This window comes from Triturus cristatus, chromosome 3_2, assembly GCF_964204655.1.
Source record: "Triturus cristatus chromosome 3_2, aTriCri1.1, whole genome shotgun sequence".
Taxonomy (NCBI): Eukaryota; Metazoa; Chordata; class Amphibia; order Caudata; family Salamandridae; genus Triturus; species Triturus cristatus.
Genome location: NC_140584.1, coordinates 990094887 through 990117427, shown reverse-complemented (window position 1 = coordinate 990117427; position 22541 = coordinate 990094887). Strand labels below are relative to the sequence as shown.

Sequence of the window (22541 nt, the reverse complement as noted above, 5' to 3'; positions counted from 1 at the left end):
GGAGGGCTGAAGCGCGTTGGTCCGAGTGCTTAATCCTCATTGAATTAAGCAGGATCCAAAGCTTTGAGTGCCGCGTCCTTTGTTGAAAAAAACCCAAATATATATATATATATAAAAAAAAAATCAGCTTGTGTGTGTTTGTAAAATATGAAGTGCATTGATGCTGATAATGTGGAATGTAATTGTGTACAATATAAGACATGCCACTCAAGTAACATCTGTCTCCTAGCTATGTGTTAGAAACAGAAAGTGAGATAACAAAGACGAGAATAGACTATATAGAAAACCAATACTACAAACATACAGGAGATACATGTAAGAATTGAGGTAGGATTAGTGGTACAAATCAATGAGCTGCCAATTATTTGCGAAGGTCACTGGCTTCCTTCTGTGGGTGACCACTTGCTACTTTTGAGGGCATTTGCAGAGTTTGCCTGAAAAGGACAGGCAATCCAAGAGTGACATTTGTGTGTTCATGAAGTAATAAAGTGCTTCATTTCTACAGTATTCAGGAAGAGATGTTTCAACATGACATCAAGCTTCAATAGTGCTAGCATTTTAGACCAGCACTTCCTGAACATTCCACTGTGGTGGCAACATGTATGAATAAAGGCTTAGCTGGAAAGTGGACCATATCAGAACTTTCAAAGAGCTATTTTAAGCCAGTGTACCTGCGGTTGGTCTTCCAAGGTGCAGGATTAGTGAAGCACGCTAAATAAAAAGCATATGCATGTGGAATTCATTTGCAACGGTTTCTCACTCAGATGAGTCATACAGCAGCAACGGAGGAGTACATCAAATAAGGGCAATACAGCTTGAGCTGCATGCTGGTTTACTGCACTACAGCCTACACTGCATGTCATGCTTCAAGTGTGAGCACAGGGCCTGCTACTGGCTTTGGAGCATGGAAATACAGTGCTCTGCTGAAGAGGTGACAGCGGAGCATATAAATACAGTACTCTGCTGAAGAGGTGATAGTGGAGCATAGAAATACAGTGCTCTGCTGAAATGGTGATAGTGGAGCATAGAAATACAGTACTCTGCTGAAGAGGCGATAGTGGAGCATAGAAATACCGTGCTCTGCTGAAATGGTGATAGTGGAGCATAGAAATACAGTGCTCTGCTGCAGAGGCGACAGCGGAGCATAGAAATACAGTGCTCTGCTGAAATGGTGATAGTGGAGCATAGAAATACAGTGCTCTGCTGAAATGGTGATAGTGGAGCATAGAAATACAGAACTCTGCTGAAGAGGCGATAGTGGAGCATAGAAATACAGTGCTCTGCTGAAATGGTGATAGTGGAGCATAGAAATACAGTGCTCTGCTGCAGAGGCGACAGCGGAGCATAGAAATACAGTGCTCTACTGAAATGGTGATAGTGGAGCATAGAAATACAGTGCTCTGCTGAAATGGTGATAGTGGAGCATAGAAATACAGTACTCTGCTGACGAGGCGATAGTGGAGCATAGAAATACAGTGCTCTGCTGAAATGGTGATAGTGGAGCATAGAAATACAGTGCTCTGCTGCAGAGGCGACAGCGGAGCATAGAAATACAGTGCTCTGCTGAAATGGTGATAGTGGAGCATAGACATACAGTGCTCTGCTGAAATGGTGATAGTGGAGCATAGAAATACATTGCTCTGCTGAAGAGGTGATAGTGGAGCATAGACATACAGTGCTCTGCTGAAGAGGTGATAGTGGAGCATAGAAATACAGTGCTCTGCTGAAGAGGTGATAGTGGAGCATAGAAATGCAGTGCTCTGCTGAAGGGGTGAGAGTTTGGGTTCCAGACAACAGCTTCCTAAACGAGTACTTGTGCTCTGCCCTCATAAAAAGACCCAAACTGTTCATGATTGATGGGCTGCCAGGCCCATCACACAAGCACAGTTGGATACTTTTCCTGTCAGTCCTAGAGTCTGGAGCTGTGTGGTGCCGCCTCTCAGGTGAAAGACTCAAAATTCCAGACTATTGGTGTGACGGAATATTTCTGGTGGGGCACCAGCTGAAAGCCCAGATGGGTGAACCATCACAGAAACAACTAGATTTACTGACACAGGGGCTCAGTCACACTAAACTTACAGCATGCCCACATAAAAGAAATCAAAATGTTTCTGAACTGTTGTAAAAAAATTACTTAGTTATTTCAGGTCAGTAAATTACTGCTGCACTGGGATGGGGGAGGGAGTATGATTCTAAGCTTCATGTTCCAAGAGCAGGCATCTTCGTACTTAAAAGCAGATTCGAGTGGGTTTCCTAATAGTGAAGGTCAACGTTGGATATGTGACTAACACAAATTGGGGAGACCAGTGCCTCGTGTTTTGCCTGCCTAGGCACGAAATAAGAGCAGTGGCAGAGTAACTGGCTGCAGTTCCACTGAGCTTCTGTTGAGATGCTCTTACCATTAGGTGACTGTGTCCCTCCTCAGGGACACAGCTAACTGCGATGCAGCGAGCGCAAGGTAAATAGTTTTATTTACTTACTTACTTTACTCCTGTCCGTCGTATGTCCCAGTCCACTACCCCCCCCCCCGCCCCCCCACCCTGCCCTCCCTCACCGCACTCCATCGGCGAGCCGCCACTGCCTAAAAGTACACCATAATTAAACAACAATACATACTCAAACCAAAATATATTACATTTATAGTGGTCTCTTTCATAGTGTTAAGAGGAAATGTGATATGCAAGCTCATCTATAAGATGATTTACGACATTTGTAACCGCAAACTTGCTTTCGGTGAGCAAGTTAGGGTTTATATAGCAGTTGTACGACGCATTAATTATTATAATGCTAACTAGAACTTGCACATTTCAGTGATTTTTCGGATGAAGGCTCTGCGCAGTTGGGATTGGCTGCACGTGGCAGGTTGGAGACAGGAAACTGCTGCATCTGGTATATTAGCACCCAAAAAGAAAATCACTGTAACAAAACAAAGGTTAAAGGGAAGTAATAATTAGCTTTGGTTAGAACACCTTAACAGATCATTTAAAACCCCTTAGAAATTACTCAGGACCGTGTGGATATGTGACCGGTGAGGAGCAAATTATGCAGCAGGTTAACAAAATTATGTGGCATAATCTGCAGCAGGATTAGTTTGCCATTTTAACAACTACTAATGTCTGGCAAAGCTTCATCTCCTTTGTACCAGTTTAACACATGAAAACAGTAATCCACGATATAGAGGCTGTCTGCGTGGAACTGTGTGTGGCCGTCTTCATTACTGACATTTGACTCATGTGGGCTAGAAACATTTTTGGGGAGAAAAAATCTGCAAATTATGCAGCAGAATCGGGATTATGTGGCAATTGCAGCAAATCCATAATTACATATATTTTTTAAAACCACAGCACCCTCATAATTGCCTATTACCCACATAGAAAGCAAGAATTTGTTCAATATACTAAGGATAAAATTGGGCTCTAGAAGTAAGGCATGCGGGAGGTCTATTTCTATTGCATCTCTTCTTTAGAGATGTTCCATGGTCTTCGAAAAGGGATGAACTTGTAATACTATCCATTGCTTACAACTACTAATGCATATCTCACGATGGAGAATAACTGGTTATCAACCTGTAACACCAGTTTCTATCTTGTGTATCTTTATTCAATTTATAAACAATTTGAAGTCCATAATAGAGCTAACAGAATAGAAGCAATGTTTAATTGTGGCATCCAATGTCCCTCAGTGTAATTTCGAAATGAACTGTGGAACCAGCTGCCATTGTGCTGTGTTCTGGAATGTGGAGCTTCTGACTATCAAAATGGGCAGTGTATTTTTTAAAATCTATTTAATAATACATGTTTCATGGAAACAGCATTCTTTTGAATACGCATCCACTCTGCGCTGTTCCTTCTGCAGCAGCTCTCAATGCACAAGTGGAACAGAGATACACTAGTGACAAGTTCATGCTATTATGTAGTCATGATATGGCAATGTTATGTCAATTTGTATGATGCAGCTCATCACCCGTGAGGGTATCAAGTGCTGGAACAGGAATGTGGGCCGGGCAGAGCTCCTAGTTGAATCAATCAATCAATCAAGCGTTTGTTGGAGCGCGACTACTCACCCGTAAGGGTCTCCAGGTGCTGGTGGGGGGGGGGGGAGGGGGGGGTGCAGGTTCCGGTCCATCAAGGAGGGCGTTGAGTTGTAGGCAGGTGTTTTTCATATATTTGGCGACGGCTTCCATGCCTTCTCGAAAGTTGTGTCTGGCGGTGGTGAGTTTGTTGGATAGGGAGAGGATAAGCTGGGTGTCGTCTGCGTATGACACAATGTTGAGTCCGTGGGTTCTGACGATGGGGGCGAGCGGAGCCATGTAGATGTTGAAGAGCGTCGGGCTGAGGGTGGACTCCGCAGGTGGTTGGCGTAGGGCCTGAGAGGAAAGGGGGGGGGGGGGGGGAGTCTGACCCACTGTGATCTGCCGGAAAGGAAGGAACTGATCCAGTCGAGGGCCTTTTCCTGGATCCCTTCGTCATGGAGGCTGCGTATTGGGGTGCGGTGGGAGACTGTCAAATGCAGCTGAGAGGTCGAGGAGGATGAGGGCTACTGTTTCTCCTTTGTCTAGTAGGGTGCGAATGTCGTCTTTTGCGGCGAGGAGGGCGGTTTCCGTACTGTGGTTTTTCCTGAAGCCGGGTTGGGAGGAGTCAAGGATGTTGTGCTCTTCGATAAATGTGGAAAGTAGGCTGTTGATGGCTTTCTCAATGACTTTCGCCGGAAACGGGAGCAGGGAGATGGGTCTGTAGTTTTTGAGGTCGGTGGGGTCTGCCGAGGGTTTCTTCAGGAGGGGGTTGAACTCTGCGTGATTCCAGTCGTCGGGGAATGAGGCGGTCACCAAGGAGCAGTTGATATTGTTGCGGAGCATGGGTGCGATGGTGTCGGCTGCTCTGTTGAAAATGTGGTGGGGGCAGGGCCCCAGAGTGGATTAACTTCATCGTCTTCAGTGTGTCTTTGGTAGTGAGGGCTGTCCAGCTCTCACTAGTTTGCTTCAGGGTGTTGGGGGTTGTTGTTGGGGGTTCCGTGTAATGGTTGTCTTCGTCGAAGTTGTTGTAGATGCTCTTGATTTTGTGGTGAAAGAAGGTGCTGAGTTTGTCGCCGAGGTCTTGTGAGGGAGGATGTCAGTCGACTCGCTGGTGGGTTGGGCGAACTCCTTGATGATATTGAAGAGTTCCTTGCTGTTGTGTGCGTGTGTGGAGATTCTGTCTTTAATTGATTTTTTTCCTCGTTTTTCTGATGAGTTGGTGGTGGGCTTTGGTAGCGGCTCTGAAGTTGTTGTGGGCTTCTGTGGATTTGGTTCTCCACCAGGCCTTTTCGAGGCGGCGGCAGGTGCGTCTAGATTCTCAAAGTTCAGTGGTAAACCATCTGGCTTTCTTGGCGTGGGTGTTGTTTCTCCTGAGGGGGCTATGGTGTTGGCGCTGTCGGAGATCTATCTGTGCAGGGTTCGGACTGCTGTGTTGGGGTCGTCGTTTTCTGTGATGGTTGGGGTGGAGTTGCTGAGTGAAGAGGTAAGCTGGTAGTCAGTGATTCTGGTCCAGTTTCTTCATGGGAGTAGGTGCTGGTGTCTGTGGATGATGGGTGTTCTGAAGGTGAAATGGATGCAACGATGGTCCGTCCATGGGAGTTCAGTGGTGTGGCTGAAGGTGATGGTTTCCTGTTGAGTGCGTGGGTTCTGTCACGATTTGGCGGAGTCCGATGTTGTGGAGGTTGTCCAGCAGGGATGTGGTGTTGGGGTCCAGTTGGTTGTCGATGTGGAAGTTGAGGTCTCCCAGCAGGGTGTAGTTGGTGGATGTGATGGCGTGCGGGGAGATGATGTCCGTGATGGCGTTGGTGAACGATCCGCGGGGTCCAGGGGGTCTGTAGACAAGGGTTTCTTGGAGGGTGGTGGTAGGGTTGGTCTGTATTTTGAAGTGTAGATGTTCCATCATGTCTGTGGGTTCGTCGGAGAGTGTGCTAAGGCGGAGGGTGGATTTGTGGACGATGGCGATACCTACTCCCGGGCGTGTGTGGCGGTCTCTTCTGATGATCTTGTACCCTTGGGGGATGACGATGGGGGAGGTCCGGTCCCGAGGTGGTGTTGGTCCAGGTTTCGGTGAGGAACGCTACGTTCGGGGCGGTGCTGTCGATGAGGTCCCAGATTTCGGTGGCGTGTTTGCTGAGGGATCGGACGTTGAGGAGGATGCATTGCAGGGTCTTAAGTTCTGTAGTGGTCTTGCGGTTGGGTGTTGATGGGTCCGTGTTCCTGGCGGTGCTGTAGGTTTGACGGCAGTGGTGGCAGCTGAATGGTCCGTGAGTGTCGGCCGGCGAAGCTAGCTTGCAGTTGTTGTTGCGGCCTGGGTTGAGTTTGTGAAGTGCTGTAGGCTATAGCATTGGTGGTGTGGCGGTCCAGGGTTCCTAGCGTTGGTCGCGTCGCAGACGGGCTTGCCTTTGGCGTGCCAGTGGCGCGCCCGCACAGCAGCCGCCATAAAATAGGGGAGGAACGATGAGCTGGGAGGCGGGAACGAGCGTGGGCCGGGGGAAGGGGCCGCAGGGGAAGCAGCGGCGGGGCGAGGGAAAAAAACAGCAGTGGGCACAAGTGGGAAGCAGTAATTAAGCACAAATAGAATACAGCACAAATAGAATTACAGAAACGAAGTCCAAGAAGTCAAAAAACAAAGCGGAAAAGGAAGGAACATAGTACTGTCAGGCAGCGGCCTCGAACTCCCCATGGAGGAGGCAGGGGCTCGGCGGCAGCATCGATGGCGCCGAGCTGCAGTGGGAGAGCGCGTCAGTGACCAGGGTCAGCGGACTCACTCGCGCTCCCCCGCAGCGGCCGCCATAAAATAAGGGAGGGACGATGAGCTGGGAGGCGGGAACAAGCAGCAGTGGGCACAAGTGGGAAGCAGCAATAAAGCACAAATAGAATACAGCACAAATAGAATTACAGAAAAGAAGTCAAAAAAGAAGTCCAAGAAGTCAAAAAACAATGCGGAAAAGGAAGGAACAAAGTACTGTCCGGCAGCGGCCTCGAACGCCTCGTGGAGGTGGCAGGGGCTCGGCGGCAGCGTCGATGGTGCGGAGCTGCGGGGGGAAGAGCGCGTCTTCAGTTTCATGCAGAAGTTCAGAACTGAAGGAGCTGTCCTGATGTGTTGGGGAAGTTCATTCCAGTTCTTGGCAGCAATGAACAAGAAGGCATGCACTTCTGTGGGGACTTGTGAGAGGGGTAGTGCGTAGCGGTCTAGAAGGTTTGTAGAGTTGAAGTCCGTCGTTGAGGTATGCTGGTCCAGTGTTGTAGAGGGCATGTAGGTGTGGATGAGCAGGCTGAATTGGCAACGCTTCTGGACTGGCAGCCAATGTAGTTCAATGAGGTAGGGAGGGATGTGAGCACTTCTGGGGACGTCTAGGATGAGTCTGGCAGCAGTGTTTTGGATGGTCTGGAGTCTTTGTGTGAACATGTTGGAGATGCCAACATAGAGCGCGTTGCCGTGGTAGAGTTTGCTGGTTATGAGGGCCTGGGTGACTGTGCATCTTGTGTGTGTGGGGAGCTACTTGAAAATCGTGCGGAACATTTTGAGATTGCGGTCACAGGATGAGGCCACAGCATTGACCTGTTTATTCATCATGCGTTTGTCTTCTCTGTGATGCAGAGGTTTCTGCAGCAGTCTGTGGGGGTGGCCATGGGTCCTAATTCAGATGGCCACCAGGAGGAGTCCCATGGGAACCCTTGTATCCAAAGATCAGGATCTCCGGCTTTAAGGCAGTTCTCTCTCATCAAGTTGGACATGCAGGAGGTGAAGTAAATCCTGGTGGTGGTGTTTGTGTCAGTGAGGATGAGCTGAGTGTCTTCAGCATAGGAGAAAATGTTGAGGTTGTAGGCTCTTAGGATGTGGGTGAGGGATGCAATCTACATGTTGCACAGGGTTGGTCTGAGGGAGGAACCCTGGGGGACTCTGCAGACGAGCTTCTTGTGTTCAGAGGTATGAGGGGAGAGTCTAACTTGTTGAGTTCTGTTGGAGATAAAGGAGGCGATCCATCTCAGAGTGGGTCCTTGAATTCCTGAATCTGGCAACGAGGGTGCCATGGAATGGCAGGGATTATTATTTGTGGAGCGCACTAAGCCCGAAGGCATCAAACCGCTAAGACCTGGAGGGAAAGCATCATTTGAGACCAGAGAGTTGTTATCACGAAAGGGAAAAGAGTCCGGTTTTCAGTTGCTTGCTGAAAATTCCAAAGGAGTCCAACACACCAATGTGTGCTGGCAGAGTGTTTCATAGATTCGCTGTTGTAACCGAAAAGGAATGGCCGCCCCACCTGGGGTTTGCGGAAACTGGGGCTGGACACTTTCCTGAAGGATGATGATGTAAGCTGTCTTTTAGAGATATACCAATAAAATGCTGTTCTCAAAGGTGCAGGCCCATTATGCTGAAGAGCATCAAAGACCATGCAGAGTGCTATATATGTCACTCACAGGCAGCCAGTAAAGGGAGTGAATGCCTTCTCTCACTGAAAGGTGTTTAGGTACATTCAGTACCAGGCAGGCTCCTGCATTCTGAATGACCTGCGGTCTATTCAGCGAGGACTTATTGATGTTCAGATATAAAGCGCTGCAATAGTCTAGGCGTAATATAACTAAGGTGATGACCACTGCTGCTCTGAGTTCAGCAGGAAGAAGCGGAAATACCTTATTCAGGATTTTGATAATAAAAACAGCAGCTCATGGTCCTGCTGACCCGAGTGTAAAAAATGAGGGTATTATCAAAAATAACCCACAAATTGTTTGCAGATTCAACTGGTGTGGGTAATAGACCAAAGGTCTCTGGCCACCAGAGTTCTGACCACACCAAATGTTGCAACCCAAAGACCAAAATCTCCGTCTTTTCGGCATTCAATTTTAAGATGCTGATGCCATTCATACAAAGTTTGAACTTATCGGCTACCATGGAAAACTCAAAGACTACATTAGGAGAGTTACTATTTCATATAGTGCCCAAATAAATGGGAACAGCACAGTATATAGTTCTATCAATTATGTCAGAGCTGCACACCTTTGCAACTGCATTGAAAATTGCTCAAAAACGTCCCTTATATGGTAATTTTATTAAGATTGAAGCAGAGATGAAAACTATTTCTGCAGCAGGTACTCTCAAAAAATATTTGCTTACCAATGATATTCGACATTCTAGTGTGTGATCCATATGGTTGGCCTTGAGAGTCTTGCTATGTATCAAGAGTGCTATCAGTCATCATACAGCGATGTAATCACTCTGTAAACTGGTACATTCTTAAAATACAGCGCTCGCTATCAAAACCTAGTCCTATTCAGCCAAGTTCTCTATGTGAATGCGGAGTAGCTTGACTGTGTTATACTACAACTTACATATGCGAAAGCAACAGTTATGCACCAGCTACCACGCGCAACATCCAAACAACTACATAAAAAAATATCTGTCCGTTTTTTTTTTATTGTATTTAAATTAATTGAACTAGACTTATAAAGTGCAGCTAATCACCTGTGATGGTATCCAGGCGCTGAGAGTCCAGCTGAAGAGGTATGGCTCAGTTAAACAGCCAGGTCTTGAGTCTTTTCCTGAATTCCAAAAGAGGATGAGGTCCGAATGTGAAGGGATACGTCATTACAAGACTTTGCAGCGAGGTAGAAGGAACATCCTCTGCTGTAGCTATGGTGGATGTGAAGGGTGTGGGCAAGGAAAAGGGAGGCTAAGCACAGGTGTCGGGCAAGTTGGTGGTTGATATATGCTGGTCCTTGGTTGTGGGGGGGTTTATGTAGGACTGGATCAGCACCTTGAAGTGTCATCTCTTCTGACCGGGGAGCCAGTGGAGCAGTCTGAGGTAGGGGGTGATGTGGGCCCACTTGAGGATAAGTCTGGATGCAAACTTTTGTTTTGTCTGTAGTCTCCTCAGGACGAGCAAGGTGATTCCTGCGCAGAGTACGTTGTTGTAGTCCAGCTGATGGAACGTCTGGTGAAAATCTTGCGGAGCATGCGAAGAGTGAGGAAGCAGGTGGAGGAGACTGCGTTGATCTGGTTTGTCATGGTGAGCTTGGCGTCCAGGATGATGTAGAGATTTCGGGAATGGTCTGTGGGTCCTAGCTCGGAATACCACCAAGAGTTATTACACGAGGACGTGTTGTTCACGAAGATAAAAACGTCTGTTTTGTCTATATTAAGTTTCAGGCAGTTGTCTTTCATCCAGTCGGCGATGCTTGTCATGCATCTGCGAAAGTTGGCCCTTGTGGTGGAGAGGTCTTCTGATAATGAAAGGATGAGCTGTTTGTCAGCGTATGATATGATGTTTAGTCCATGAGTTCTGACAATGTCAGCCGGGGGATGGGGGGGTTAGGGAGCATTTAGGTATTGAACAGAGTGGGGCTGAGGGATGAGCCTTGAGGAACGCTGCAGATGATGCTTTTCTGTTTGGAGGAGAAGGTAGGAAGGCGGATTCTCTGAGTTCTGCCGGTGAGGTAGGAGGCGATCCAATTGAGGGCGTTTCCTTGAATTCCAATGTGGTGAAGCCTCTTGATAAGAGTGTGGTGGGATATGGTGTTGAATGCTGCTGAGAGGTCGAAGAGGATCAGGGCCGCTGATTCTCCTCGGTGAAGGAAGGCTCTGATGTTGTCGGTGGCAGTGATCAAGGCGGTTTTGGTGCTGTGGTTGGGGAAGAATCCTGACTCAGAGAGGCCCAGAAGATTGTTGTTCTCCAGGTATTCCGTGAGTTGGCGGTTGATGGCTTTTTCGAGGACTTTGGTGGGGAAGGGGAGCAGAGAGATGGGACAGTAGTTCTGGAGTTTGCTGGAGTCAGCAGACATTCTCTAGAGAAAGGGCTTTACTTCTGCGGGTTTCCATTCTTGATGGAAGGTGGCTGTGGTGATTGCTGCGCTGAAGATGGTGGAGAGTTGGATGCTGATCGACTTGCTCCCTAGGTTGAAAAAGTGGTGGGGACAGGGGTTTGTGGGTGGTCCTGAGTGGACTGAGTTCATGATGTCATTGGTGTTCCGTGCGCTGAGCTGGTCCCAGGCGGTTGGGGTTAGTGTCTATAGGAACGATGAGGCTGAGGATGTCTGTGGAGGTGGGCTGGGGTTTTAACATTTTTGTGAATGGAGAATGTCTTGTTGTGGTAGAAGTCCACCAAAGTGTCACATGGTGCCTGGGAGGGGGTGGTGGTGTTTTCGGTGGTGGGGAACTCCCCAACAATGTTGAATAATTCTTTACAGCTGTAAACTGCTACAACTGGCTTTGATGTGGTTGGCAAGGGCACGCATTGTTTCTTCTTCAGGAGTTGATGTTATTGGTTGAGAGACTCTTTGAAAGAGGTTCGGTCAGTGGTCTCCTTGCTGGTAGGCCACTTTCCAGTTGCGTTTTGTAGTTCTTAGTCCCGTGGTGTACCAGGTGGTCTGTTAGGAGGTTCTTTTTGGCTTTTTGGTCTTGACGGGAGAGACTCTATTGGTGCAATCGGTGATCCAGGTGGAGAAATTCTTGACTGCCTGTTCCAAGTTGGTTGAGGGTCTAGGTGGGAGCCGTTGAGGGTGTCAGTCCATTGGTTCTCAGAAACTTTGTTCCAGCTTTGGTTAGAGGTGTTGGGAGGTTTGGTGGTAGTGCCGGGGAACCAGTGGTGGTGAAGTGGACGATGGAGTCGTTTGTCCAGGTGAGCCTGGTGATATGGCTGTACTGGACTATGTCGCTGGCTGTGAAAATAGGGTCTAGTGTGTGTCCTGCAATGTGAATGGGGTTGGTGATTAGTTGAGTGAGGCCGATGTTGTTCATGCTTTCGAGGAGGTTGGTGGTGTTAGTGTCGACTGGATCATCAAGGTGGAAATTAAAGTATCTCAGGAAGATGTAGTGTTTGGAGGCAATGACAAGTGAAGCGACAAAATCAGGAATGGTGTCTCAGAAGTTCGGGAGAGGTCCTGTGGGTCTGTAGGCGAGGGTGTCTCTGATGGTGGTTTTACCATAGGTATTGAGTTGGAAGTTGAGGTGTTCCATGATCGGGGTGGCGTCAGAGAAGGTGGTGGTGCACTTGATGGTTTCCTTGTAGATGATGGCGATCCCACCTCCTTATTGAAGCTGTATCGATGTTTTATCCTGTAGGCGTTGGAGGTTGCTGAGGCATGGTTGGGCACGGAAGCAGGGTTGAGCCAGGTCTCTGTGAGAATATATGAAGTTGGGCAAGGGGGTGGGGTGGGGGGAGTGGTGATGGTGTCCCAGATTTCGGTGGCGTGGTTGTGGAGTGATCAGGCGTTAAGCATGAGGCAGTGGAGATGGTCTAGGCTGGTCGTGGTAGGCGTGGTTGCGGACAGCATCCAGGTTTGTGCTCCGGCGTTGCAGGAGAAGAGGCAGTGGCAGTAGGTGAACGGTCCCACAGTAGATTGGGGAGAGGTGCGACAGCAGTTGTTGTTGCAGAGTCCCAGGTCCAGGGCTCTGAGTTCGGCGGCAATGTAGCCTCAGGAGGGCCAGGGTCCCTGGTGCATTCCAGGCACAGTCGGCCTTGCCTATGGCTTGCCAGCAACGCGCCCACTGCGACCTCAATAAGTAGGCCCTGGGAGGAGGGAGGGTGCTGGGGGGTGGGCAGGGGTGGCGGAGGCCAGGGCAAGCTAGGGGCGGGAAGCAAAAGAATCACAGCATGCACAGTGTAAATGGACTATGAGGAGCTAAGCAAAACAGTGTTTCCAAAGCTGGAAAATAGTGAATGTGGCTATGCAGAGGAGACTGCAACAATTATGTTAACAATTACTGGAATGCCACAATGATAATAGCTGAGGGCCGAGCGAGATCGCAGTAGCGACAGGGAGCTGGCACGGAGACCTGCTGAATGGGTCCGCACTGTGGCTCCCATAAGTAGGTCCTGGGAAAGGGGAGGGGCTAACTAGAGGTGGGAGGGAAAGTGGGGGGAAAAAAATCAGAAGGGGTAGCGGCGAAACAGTTACAGTTAAAAGTGAGAACAGAATAATTACAAAGTAAAACAACAGAATCACAGCATGCACAGTGTAAATGGACTATGAGGGGCTTAGCAAAAAAGTGTTTCCAAAGCAGGAAAGCGACTATGCAGAGGAGACCGTAACAATTATGTTATCAATTACTGGATTGCCACAATAACGGGCCGAGCGAGACCACAGCAGCGAGAGGGAGCTGGGACAGGTACCTGCTTTCTTTTATAGTTAGAATCTATACATAAACTTACAAATGAGGCACTCTTAAAATATTTCATCTTTTTGCCAAATCGCGTTATAATTTTGGCTGATCTCTTACTCTTTGCTAGGTTTCTGAGTGCAACCAAATAGTTGTTATACCCAAAGCAACAATGGTTTGTACCACATCCGGACACTTGGCTTATCCCCCTCCACCCCAAGCAATGCTGCAGTAATGACTGGTTGATCGATCCTAAAACCTTGTTCCAATGTTCTAGCTGGACAAAGTCCCATATTGGTCTTATGGTCAGTAATGAGACACATGGGTTTGTCTGAGCTTTCTAGGTTGCTCTGATCAACTGTATTAGGGAATACAAATGTTCAACATTTTCCATCTCAAAGAGGGATCCGTGGGGGATCCCGCCCATAACCTCTACTAGATACCATGTATTTAGAGCTCTTCTTTAGCAAGCATGTTCAAATGGCAGGACACTTAAGTGGCTACTGAATCGTATTTCTTTGATGCTACACTCTCCAACCATTCCAGAGCTACCAAGCATGCCAATTAGTAAACCAAATTAAAGGAGTGTATCAAGATCTAAAACAAAATCGGGCCACATCCCACCGTCATTTGCAGGCAATCTAACAAGGTTCAAATAATTCTAGTACTGAGGAGTTGTATATATTTAAATCACTTTACCCGTTATTTTACATACACTTTTGTTTAGATACTGCAAGATCCGAAACACCCTCCGTCATATGTGAGCACAACCACCCAAATAGGGCTCTACGCTAATTCAAACTTCTATTAATAAACCGCATAGGATGGCTGAGCCGCCAGGCTGAGGTGTATACATGGCTAGTTAGCAATTCCAGACATCCATCTGATCTCTTATACATTCCATTAAGTTTTGTTTTGTGCTTCATAGATGTAGATGTTCAGATATGCAAAGCTTGTACACCTACCTGGATAGGGCTGGGGAGCTAGATAAGAACCTAGTAGTGTGGTCTTCCGACACCGAGAAAGCATTTGAGTCTACTGGACAGGCATTTTGGCTGGGTTTCCTGAGTAAATGAGTTTTGGCCCTATAATTATTTTGTGTGGGAGGGGATGTGCTACAGTTGCCTTGATAAATGCTAAATCCATGGACAGCATGAAATACTCAATTCATAATTAAAGGCTAGGGTTATGAGGAAAACACCTCTACGAGTGGGAGGCATCCTTAGTGAAGTAGCAGGACTGGGTGGAAAGAGGACCTGTCATATTGTAGGGAGTTCAAAGTTTGTACATTGTGGCAGGAATTTAATGAAATCCCTTATTAAAGCTCTAGGCGGTATTTCACCTGTGCAGACTGAACTCCATAGAGACTTTAGAGTTCCTTAGGCCCTACAGTAGCTATGTCTATGCTTGGTGTATCGGCCCATGCCCTACTTGTAGACAAAGTGGGTGGAGAGATTTCCATATTTTGTGGTACACTCAACTCTAATGCACTGGCTGCCTTCTTGAGCCTGCTGGAAAGGTAGGTAGCTAACGCTGGTCTGCCTCAACCAACCCTAGGTAGGTGGTCATACAGTCCAAACTGAGATTTATACAGCTTACGATTCTGCACGTGATGTACTATAGTAGATCCAGAATTTTTTTTAGGGGTCTGGTATGTAAACCCCCGTGCCATAGGGATGAAAGAACTATTTGACCACCATAATTGTATACAAAGGGTGAGGTTGTCCAGGAAGTGGGAAAAGTTATGGACTTTTTGGAAGAGTAATTAATACCGTAGGAGATGTTGGGGAGTCCAAGACCTGATTGAGTTACTGAGGAAACCGGGAGTTTGCCTGGTATTTACTTCCTTATGTGGACGAGGCATTATGTTTCAAAAATATAAGACCTACTGTTTCCTAAAAGACCAACTCCTAGTGTAATTATGCAAACTGTGATCTTTTGAAATGTTATCAGAATTGCTTATACTCCTCGTGATCTTACTACAGAAAAGTTGTAAACTGCTCAACTCTTTGTAAAACCTGTAGATAACAAAACTAGCAGTAGGCTACCATAGCTCCTACTGACCAGATTCCAGGCTGGCTCCTTAAACCACAGGCAAATCTTATCCCTTCAACCATTTGACTGAAGGACGAGAAATACCTTTCTGCCTAGAAATGCATTTAGTCTCCCCTCACCTAAACAAAAGAAGCATTTACAAACACAATAGATTTGACCTTGCCAGCCCTATCTGAAACCCTGCATTATCAAAGACTTCAGCATAATGGATGAAAAACAACTTTCTCTTTAAGCCTCATAAAATAGTTGCTTCTATATATAACGTCTGCAAAGAGACTAGACCCTTAACTCCTCAATCTTGATGGCTTCTCGCCCTCTCCTGCACAGTCAACTATATCTTAGAACTACACAATGGACTCTCCCATTTCTTTATTCCTCATATCAACAAGATCACTAAAGTAACGAATAACTATCTATACCTCATCAAGAAAATCTAACATCTACTCCCAAGTGATCTTCTGAAAAAAGGTGGCACATGCTCTTGTTATATCACAAATAGAAATTGGCCGTGCAGTCTTACCAGGAGTTCTCATTGCCCACTTAGTGTCCCCCAAAGCTGTATTCCACCCGAAGGCCAGGTTACTCCACAAAGCAAGGGAATAGGACCTTTCATTCTTTGTAACCTTCACTTGCTACCTATTCAGGCCAGAATAATGTTCCAACTGCTTCCTCGCCCACTAGCAATATATAGCAACTCTCACCAATGTAGTTGAACTCCTGACCATTCCTAGAGGTCTGAAAAGTAATGATTCAAGTCTTGGTTAAGTTGCAAAATTCAAGCCTTTCTTTGCCAGCAGACAATCCCTCTCGGGTCCTGCAGTCTCAGCATGGAAGTTAACTTTGATATTAGTCCACTCAAAACTCATCTTTTCTAACAGTTCCAGTCTAACTAAATCCCTTTGCTATGCACTTAGGACTAAAAGATCTCCTCTACGAAATGAGAATTGATATCATTATTGGACTACACTCCTATGCTTATTTTCCTCCTGTTCCATCCTCCCCAGCTGAAAATGGCTGTATACCAAGGGCCCGATTATAAATTGCCCAAAATTAGATGTGAAAATAGAAAGTCCAAAAATAAGTGCCTGGCCCCAAAGATTTCCTTATGAGGCCAGTGCTGGCACTGCCCACTGCCACACCTATAATTTAGTCCTTTGTTCCTGGCCTATGTCCGTCATGTTCCTATGTACAATGCTCCACTGTTCCTTAGTTAAACATTGCACTGAAGCTTGAAACACTAATACCTGTATTGCGTTATCATGTGTTTCAAATAGGTAGCACCTCCTGTATATGAAGCGATGGAATGATCCTTAATTGTTCCACATCAAGCATGAGAGGTTTAGTGCTATGTTTTCTTTACATTTTTGTATTTATAATGGGAGACACGCTACAGCTATCAGAATCTAATGAATCTGCAGTACACAATAGGTTACTAGCTTGGCAATGTACTAACCCAATAGTCCCAATTCTGTTAGGCTGTGGTTGTAAGTGCAAATTCAGATTTAGTTGCACCAGTGCCGGATTAACCAGCATAAATGATTCTAGTTTTACTCTCAGGTCTCAACATTGTGTATTTTTTAATTGTACATTTTATCATAATATTTTTGATCAAAGAAATTCCGAAGTCACTGATAAATTATGTGAGGAAATTTGAAAGGTAACCCTTCCAAGACAGCAGTTATTTATTTTGTGGGCTGGCGATCTTAACTGTAGAATCTGTGATTTTTGCGGTTCAAGTGTTTGCGGGGTCGAAAGCAAGGATGAGCAGTCTATGACCCATTTCTCTCACTCTGCTTAAGGGGACACCCTAAATGATATTTTAATTTCTCATGACCTGATCCTTTCATAGGATTGTGTTAACGATGGTAACACAATTGATTTTATGTTTCTATCCAGTAATTATTGTAGTCTTGCCAGGGATTTAGAAATTTTGCCAAATTGCACTAGTGACCATAAGTCAATGGACCCTCCTATCCAGTGTAACCCAATTAAAAGTTTAAGGCTGAAATGGGAACAGGTAAATCACCAGGATTTTGAGTTTAAAACTGTGAGCAAGAATATTGCCCCTATGCAAAAGGTGCCTGACTTTTTGAGCTATGCCCGCTGCCGTAGTTCAAGATTTTGAGACACTTTGTTTAGCTCTCTCATCAGCCTTATCAGTCAGATGCATTACTAAGCCTGCCCCTCCTGAACGCTGATTTAATGGTGATTGTACAAAGGCCAATAAAGAGTTGAGAAGAGCCCTTAATACTATCCCCCTGCAATAAAGAGACAGTCAGGGCACCGAGAAAGAAATATAAGGTGGTGATAGCCCAGAGGATGATGGATCTTAGGACAGAGGCCTGGTTGGATTTGGCAGCTGCCGGGGACTTGAAGGACATTAAATAGTTCTAGGACGTCATTAACTGTCCGGTTTTCTCAGAAGCCTCTACACAATTAATGGATGTCCCGATACCAGGAGATGCCTCGTTGTCACATTATTCACATATCTTTAACCCCTTAAACACAGTTTTTAAATTCTGAGCATACGGATGTCATTATGATTGACTAAACTTCAGAGCTTGTTCCATATCTTCAATCAATTTCTGTTTAGGAGGTGGAGGAAGCGCCTCGATCTTGCAACCATACTCACAGGTACTTGTGGCTGTTTCTCAAGATTGGTGTTCCAATCTTGAGAAACAACAACTACCTTCTTGTGAGTGTGTTGGGGCTTGGGTGATGCATGGTGCCACTGCCACTTTGGTGTGGTAGCAGTTCCATTCTTGATGAAGAAAAAACTCATTTGAGGTGTCATGAGTGATGTCACGGACCATGTGATGAGTGATGTAATATGAGGTCATAAGCAGTGCATGAGTTATAGTTAGCAGAGCTAACTAGAACGGCTGAATTTCTGTGGTTTTGCACGAGTGAAATGTCAGCCTAACTATAACGTCCCTGTGACCTTTGATTTTTTTCTGCAAATTTCGAAGGTTTTTTTAAAGTTCTAATTCCTAACTATAACGTCCCTGAAACCTGGTTTTTTTCAGTGAATTTCTGGCACTGCCACTGTTTGTCTCTACAGAGGCCACCCTCCAGCATTTTAGGAAGTAAAAGCTGTCCCAAGGAACAGCAGCTGTAGTCAACTATCCAGTTACTTTGGAGACTTTTCAATCACTGCCTAAAAGAGACAAGGCAGTTGTCATTTAGAAGTGAGGGTTCTCTGTGTTGTTTTCACTTTATATCTGAGAACAGGTATGTACTAATTGAAACTCTCACCTGTTTCCTCCGGCCAGACTGTGATACCTTCCAAGTATCCTGGTCCATCACAGACGTCATCATGCACTCCTCGTCTCCATTTACAAAGTCATTTATTAAAACCACCCCAGAAAATGGAAAGGCCCAACCAGAAAAATCAGAGGATTCCTCTCCAACGGCTAAACCAGATGTAGGGCAGTAAACAAAAGTTGCCTTCCTCTGCAAAAAAGAAATATTTATACATTAGGCAGACAGTAGAGAATTAGTAATGACAAATCTAAAACAAAAACGGCAAACCAAAACTCCTCCATCAATCGTAATCACCAACTGACACATATCTCTTATCTTTCTTATATAAATAAAACTTCTGGTTCCATCACAGTATTCTGGCTACATCCCAGAAAGATGCACTACAGCACGTTCATAGTTAAACAAAAAAGTTTTCTGCGGAATGTAGACAGTGGCGGCTCCTCCGCTAAGGAGCATCACCTCACTGCTCTTTGAGCAGTACAAAATTTTTTTTTTTATAATTAAATGATAAAGTTATTATCATTTAATTTTTTTGTGCTGGACTCGGAGACAGGTCGGGGTAGGGCAGGCGGGTCTGAGCTCACCAGAGCAGGGTGAGGAGTGGTTTGCACTCCAAGTGTGCATAACGGTTTGGCTGGCCCTTTTGGGCCGGTCAAACCGTAATGCGCACTTAGCATGTTCTCCACCTGGCTGTCTTGGACAGCCCAGTGGAGAACATGCCCAGGCACTGCCTGAGTAGCCAAAAAGGCTGCTCAGACCAATCACAATGCTGCTGATGCAGCGTTGTGATTGGCTAGGACAGTCTAAGTGCTTCCAATGCTGCCAGTGCCGAGTGAGGATGGAGGAGAGACGTGCAGTTTCAGCGAAGGTGAGTTTATATTATTAGTTTTCTCATCGCCCACCACCCCTGTTCTGAGGTAACCGCCACTGAATGTATATTGTTTCAAACTGCAGTATTCTTACCGTGCAGGAGAGTTGTAATGTTTCCATGGTTTACAAATAGGTTAAAGACCCCACCAGTTTTTAATTTGTAGAAAATATATATGTGTGGTGCCCCAACGTTTTCGTAGGAGCCTGCCACTTGTGGCGCAACGTCAAGCAGCTGCAATCAACGCGGTTTCGTTAGGATTCCACCTTATGCCTCTTTCTTCACTACCGTAAACTGCCTGTATTTTTATTTCACAGTTGCAGATACTTTTTCATCGGTGCTTTCTCCCTTTTTCACTGTTGTCCGGTCTTTCCCTTCCTCTCCTTTTTGTCTCTCTCTCTCTCTTTAGCTCTCAGTCAAAGTTTAATGATGATAAATAAGACCTCGTCCCCAAAATGTATGCTTGTGCCTATCACCTACAACAACCAATTAAGCACTGAAGACTCCATATTGGTACATGCGGTCACCAACGTTTAGCACTGCTGAATTTGGGCACACATACACTTGCCTTTTAAAATATTTTTGGGGGGAAGCAAAAAAGAAAAATCAATAACATAGTTGTCAAGCAAACTCAAACGGGGAGAACCACTCAACATGTTGCCCGATAAAAACAATTGACACTTTACTATATTCCTGCACTGGTAGTAGCCCTTTAACAGGTTTTCCACACTGTGCTACATTAAAGAATGGGAATCAAAGGGTAAATCATTGGGGGGGGGGGGGGGTAAGGAAAGGAGGAGAAGATAACAGCATCCTATTCTTAACTCTAAACAACATTCAAACTATTAGCTTACTCTACTCTGGGAAGTATGTTCAATACATTTTGCTCCCAATGACCTTGGGCTTTCAAGTTACTTCTAGGGACTCCGCTGCTTCGGTCAGGTCCTGTCTCTTTTCACTGTCAAGTAGAATCCTCACTGCTTGTGGATCTAGGAAGACATATCGCCATCTGTTACGCTGCACCTTTAATTTTGTCATGTAACACTGAAAGCTTCATGTCTGGCTACCAGTAGCCCCTTTTCTCCTGCTCTGTGCCAGCCTGCTGAGGTCGGGAAATATCAGAAGCCTTTGCCCTTTAAACATTAGACCTATCCGCAATGTGGAGAACCGTAGCACAGACTCTCATTGTTCTGCACTCCCCAACTCCAGCAAGAAAGTTCCACCGCCCTTGTTGGCAATTGAAGAGCCTTGCACAAATCCAGGAGGTATAGCATCTTCTTGCTCCACTATCTCTGACCCCCAGTAGTAAGGTGATAACCACCATCATGCTCCATCCTTCAGGTTTTGAGACACTCAAAATATACTATAGAGAATCCCTGAACCAATGGTTCAAGACTTCCACCTCCTTCTCCAATTGGATCACAGCAGAAACGGGACACTGTCAGAAGTCCTCTTGTTACCTCCTTGCCTCCACCTGGACGAGCACTGAATTCTCAAATTTGACTTTCATTGATTAAGACCTCCCAGTTGGGCCTCAATCTGGCTCACTCTGACTTTAAGCTCCTCAAAGCCACGTTCAATTGGAGAGTGTCTCTCATCTGTTTCAGTAGGTTATGCAGTTGCGCTTCGCCACTGGTACTACAAGCAGCATTTGAGATGTTGGGAAACAAAAAGCAATTGAGTATAGTGCCATGAACTATAGGATGTTCCCCACCCACCAAGCACAAACCCAGCTCCCCTAAAGCCAACGTAAATAAAATGTTGGCATCTGTGCACAAATCTCAAGTGTTCAAAGCGTGCCTCAACATGGCATCAACATTTTGGAAATGTGAGAAATCGCGTATAGTGTCTCAGGGACAAAAAGCCCACGAGCGAAACAAAAACCTAGAGCACTAGATTGTCCTCCAAAAATACAGCAACATAGTATCGGCATCAGGTGACTAGAATCAAATCATATAATCTCCCTGTATTGAAACCAAAAGCTAAATTTACAATCTAAACTTTGGAGCTCTGAAGTGAAAGTGAGCAAATTGCACAAAAACACACCGTGCGAGCACAACTGCCATGTTTTCAAGCCGGCAATCTAAGCTTTGGTGCTCTGTAGTGAAAGTGAGGGTACTGAACAAAAGCACACAGTGCATGCGCACAACCTATGTTTAAAGCCCACAAGAAAAAAAGAAACCTAGAACACTGGATTGTGCTCCAAGCAGGTAGCAACATTGTATTGGCATTTGTTGAACGGGATCTCCCTGTACTGAAACAAAAAGCAAAATTCAACAGGTCAGTTTTGGAGCGCTGAAGTGAACGTGAGAAATTGCACAAAAGCACACAGTGTGAGCGCGAATGGTGTGTTTTCAAGGTGACAATTTAAGCTTTAGAGAGCTGAAGTGAAAGTGAGGAAATTGCACAAATACACATAGTGCGTGCGTGAATGCCGTTTTTAAAGCCCACAAGCGAAACAGAAACCTTGAACTCTGGAATGTGCTCCAAGAGGATAGCAACATAGCATCGGCATCTGGTGTTTGTGTGAATGCTGTGTTTTCAAAGCGATCAACAACATGGCGCATATTACTGGAAGACTTTAAACAAAGCACGCACCGTCAGAAGAACAGCATTTGCTTCAACGCACGCAAAAATTGTGTCCTCCCCTAAAATACATATTTCCAAAATCCTGTGACAAGATAAAATAAGAAAAGGTTTTGTCGAACACAATATAAACGCCCTTCGGAGAAAGAAAAAGAAGACAAGTGAACAGGCTGGACGCCATGGGCGGGAACGAAAACACAAAAGGTGGGACAATTGGGACGGATTCACCACCCAAAAGAACCGGAATTCAAAAGACACACAAAGGCATGAATGAAAAGAGAGGGGTGTGCCGAAAGCCCGTACAGTAGATACAGCATGTCTCGAAGAGACAGCGCATGGCGAGACCTAAAAACAGGAGCTGTTCAGGCCACGTATGCATGGGTTGTCAGGTTGGTGCATGCAAGCAGGTATGTGTGTATATTGTATTTCTGTAACGCAAACCTAGCCAGAAGGAAGTGAAGTACTGTACATGGTAAAAGTCCGGCATAAAGTCAAAAAGTAATAAAAAAGGTAGTGAATTTGTGGACTGCTAATGGTCACCATCTTTTCAGACATGTCTTTTTCTGTCTAAGATGATAGTAATGATCAGAGAAGTTAATCACGTTTGTTCAAATTAGGCAAATAAAGAATACAACTCTTGTGAGCTCTCAAGATTTTAC

General features: G+C 45.8%; 1 protein-coding gene across 1 annotated transcript in view; it reads right to left on the bottom strand.

Moving 5' to 3' along the window:
- The window catches only part of ALKBH4 (alkB homolog 4, lysine demethylase), a 29858-nt gene that overhangs the window by 6716 nt on the left and 601 nt on the right, over positions 1-22541 (bottom strand). The window contains exon 2 of the mRNA XM_085649598.1: positions 18420-18617. Coding sequence (XP_085505724.1) covers positions 18420-18617 — 198 coding nt within the window. The remainder of the gene's footprint in view (positions 1-18419; positions 18618-22541) is intronic.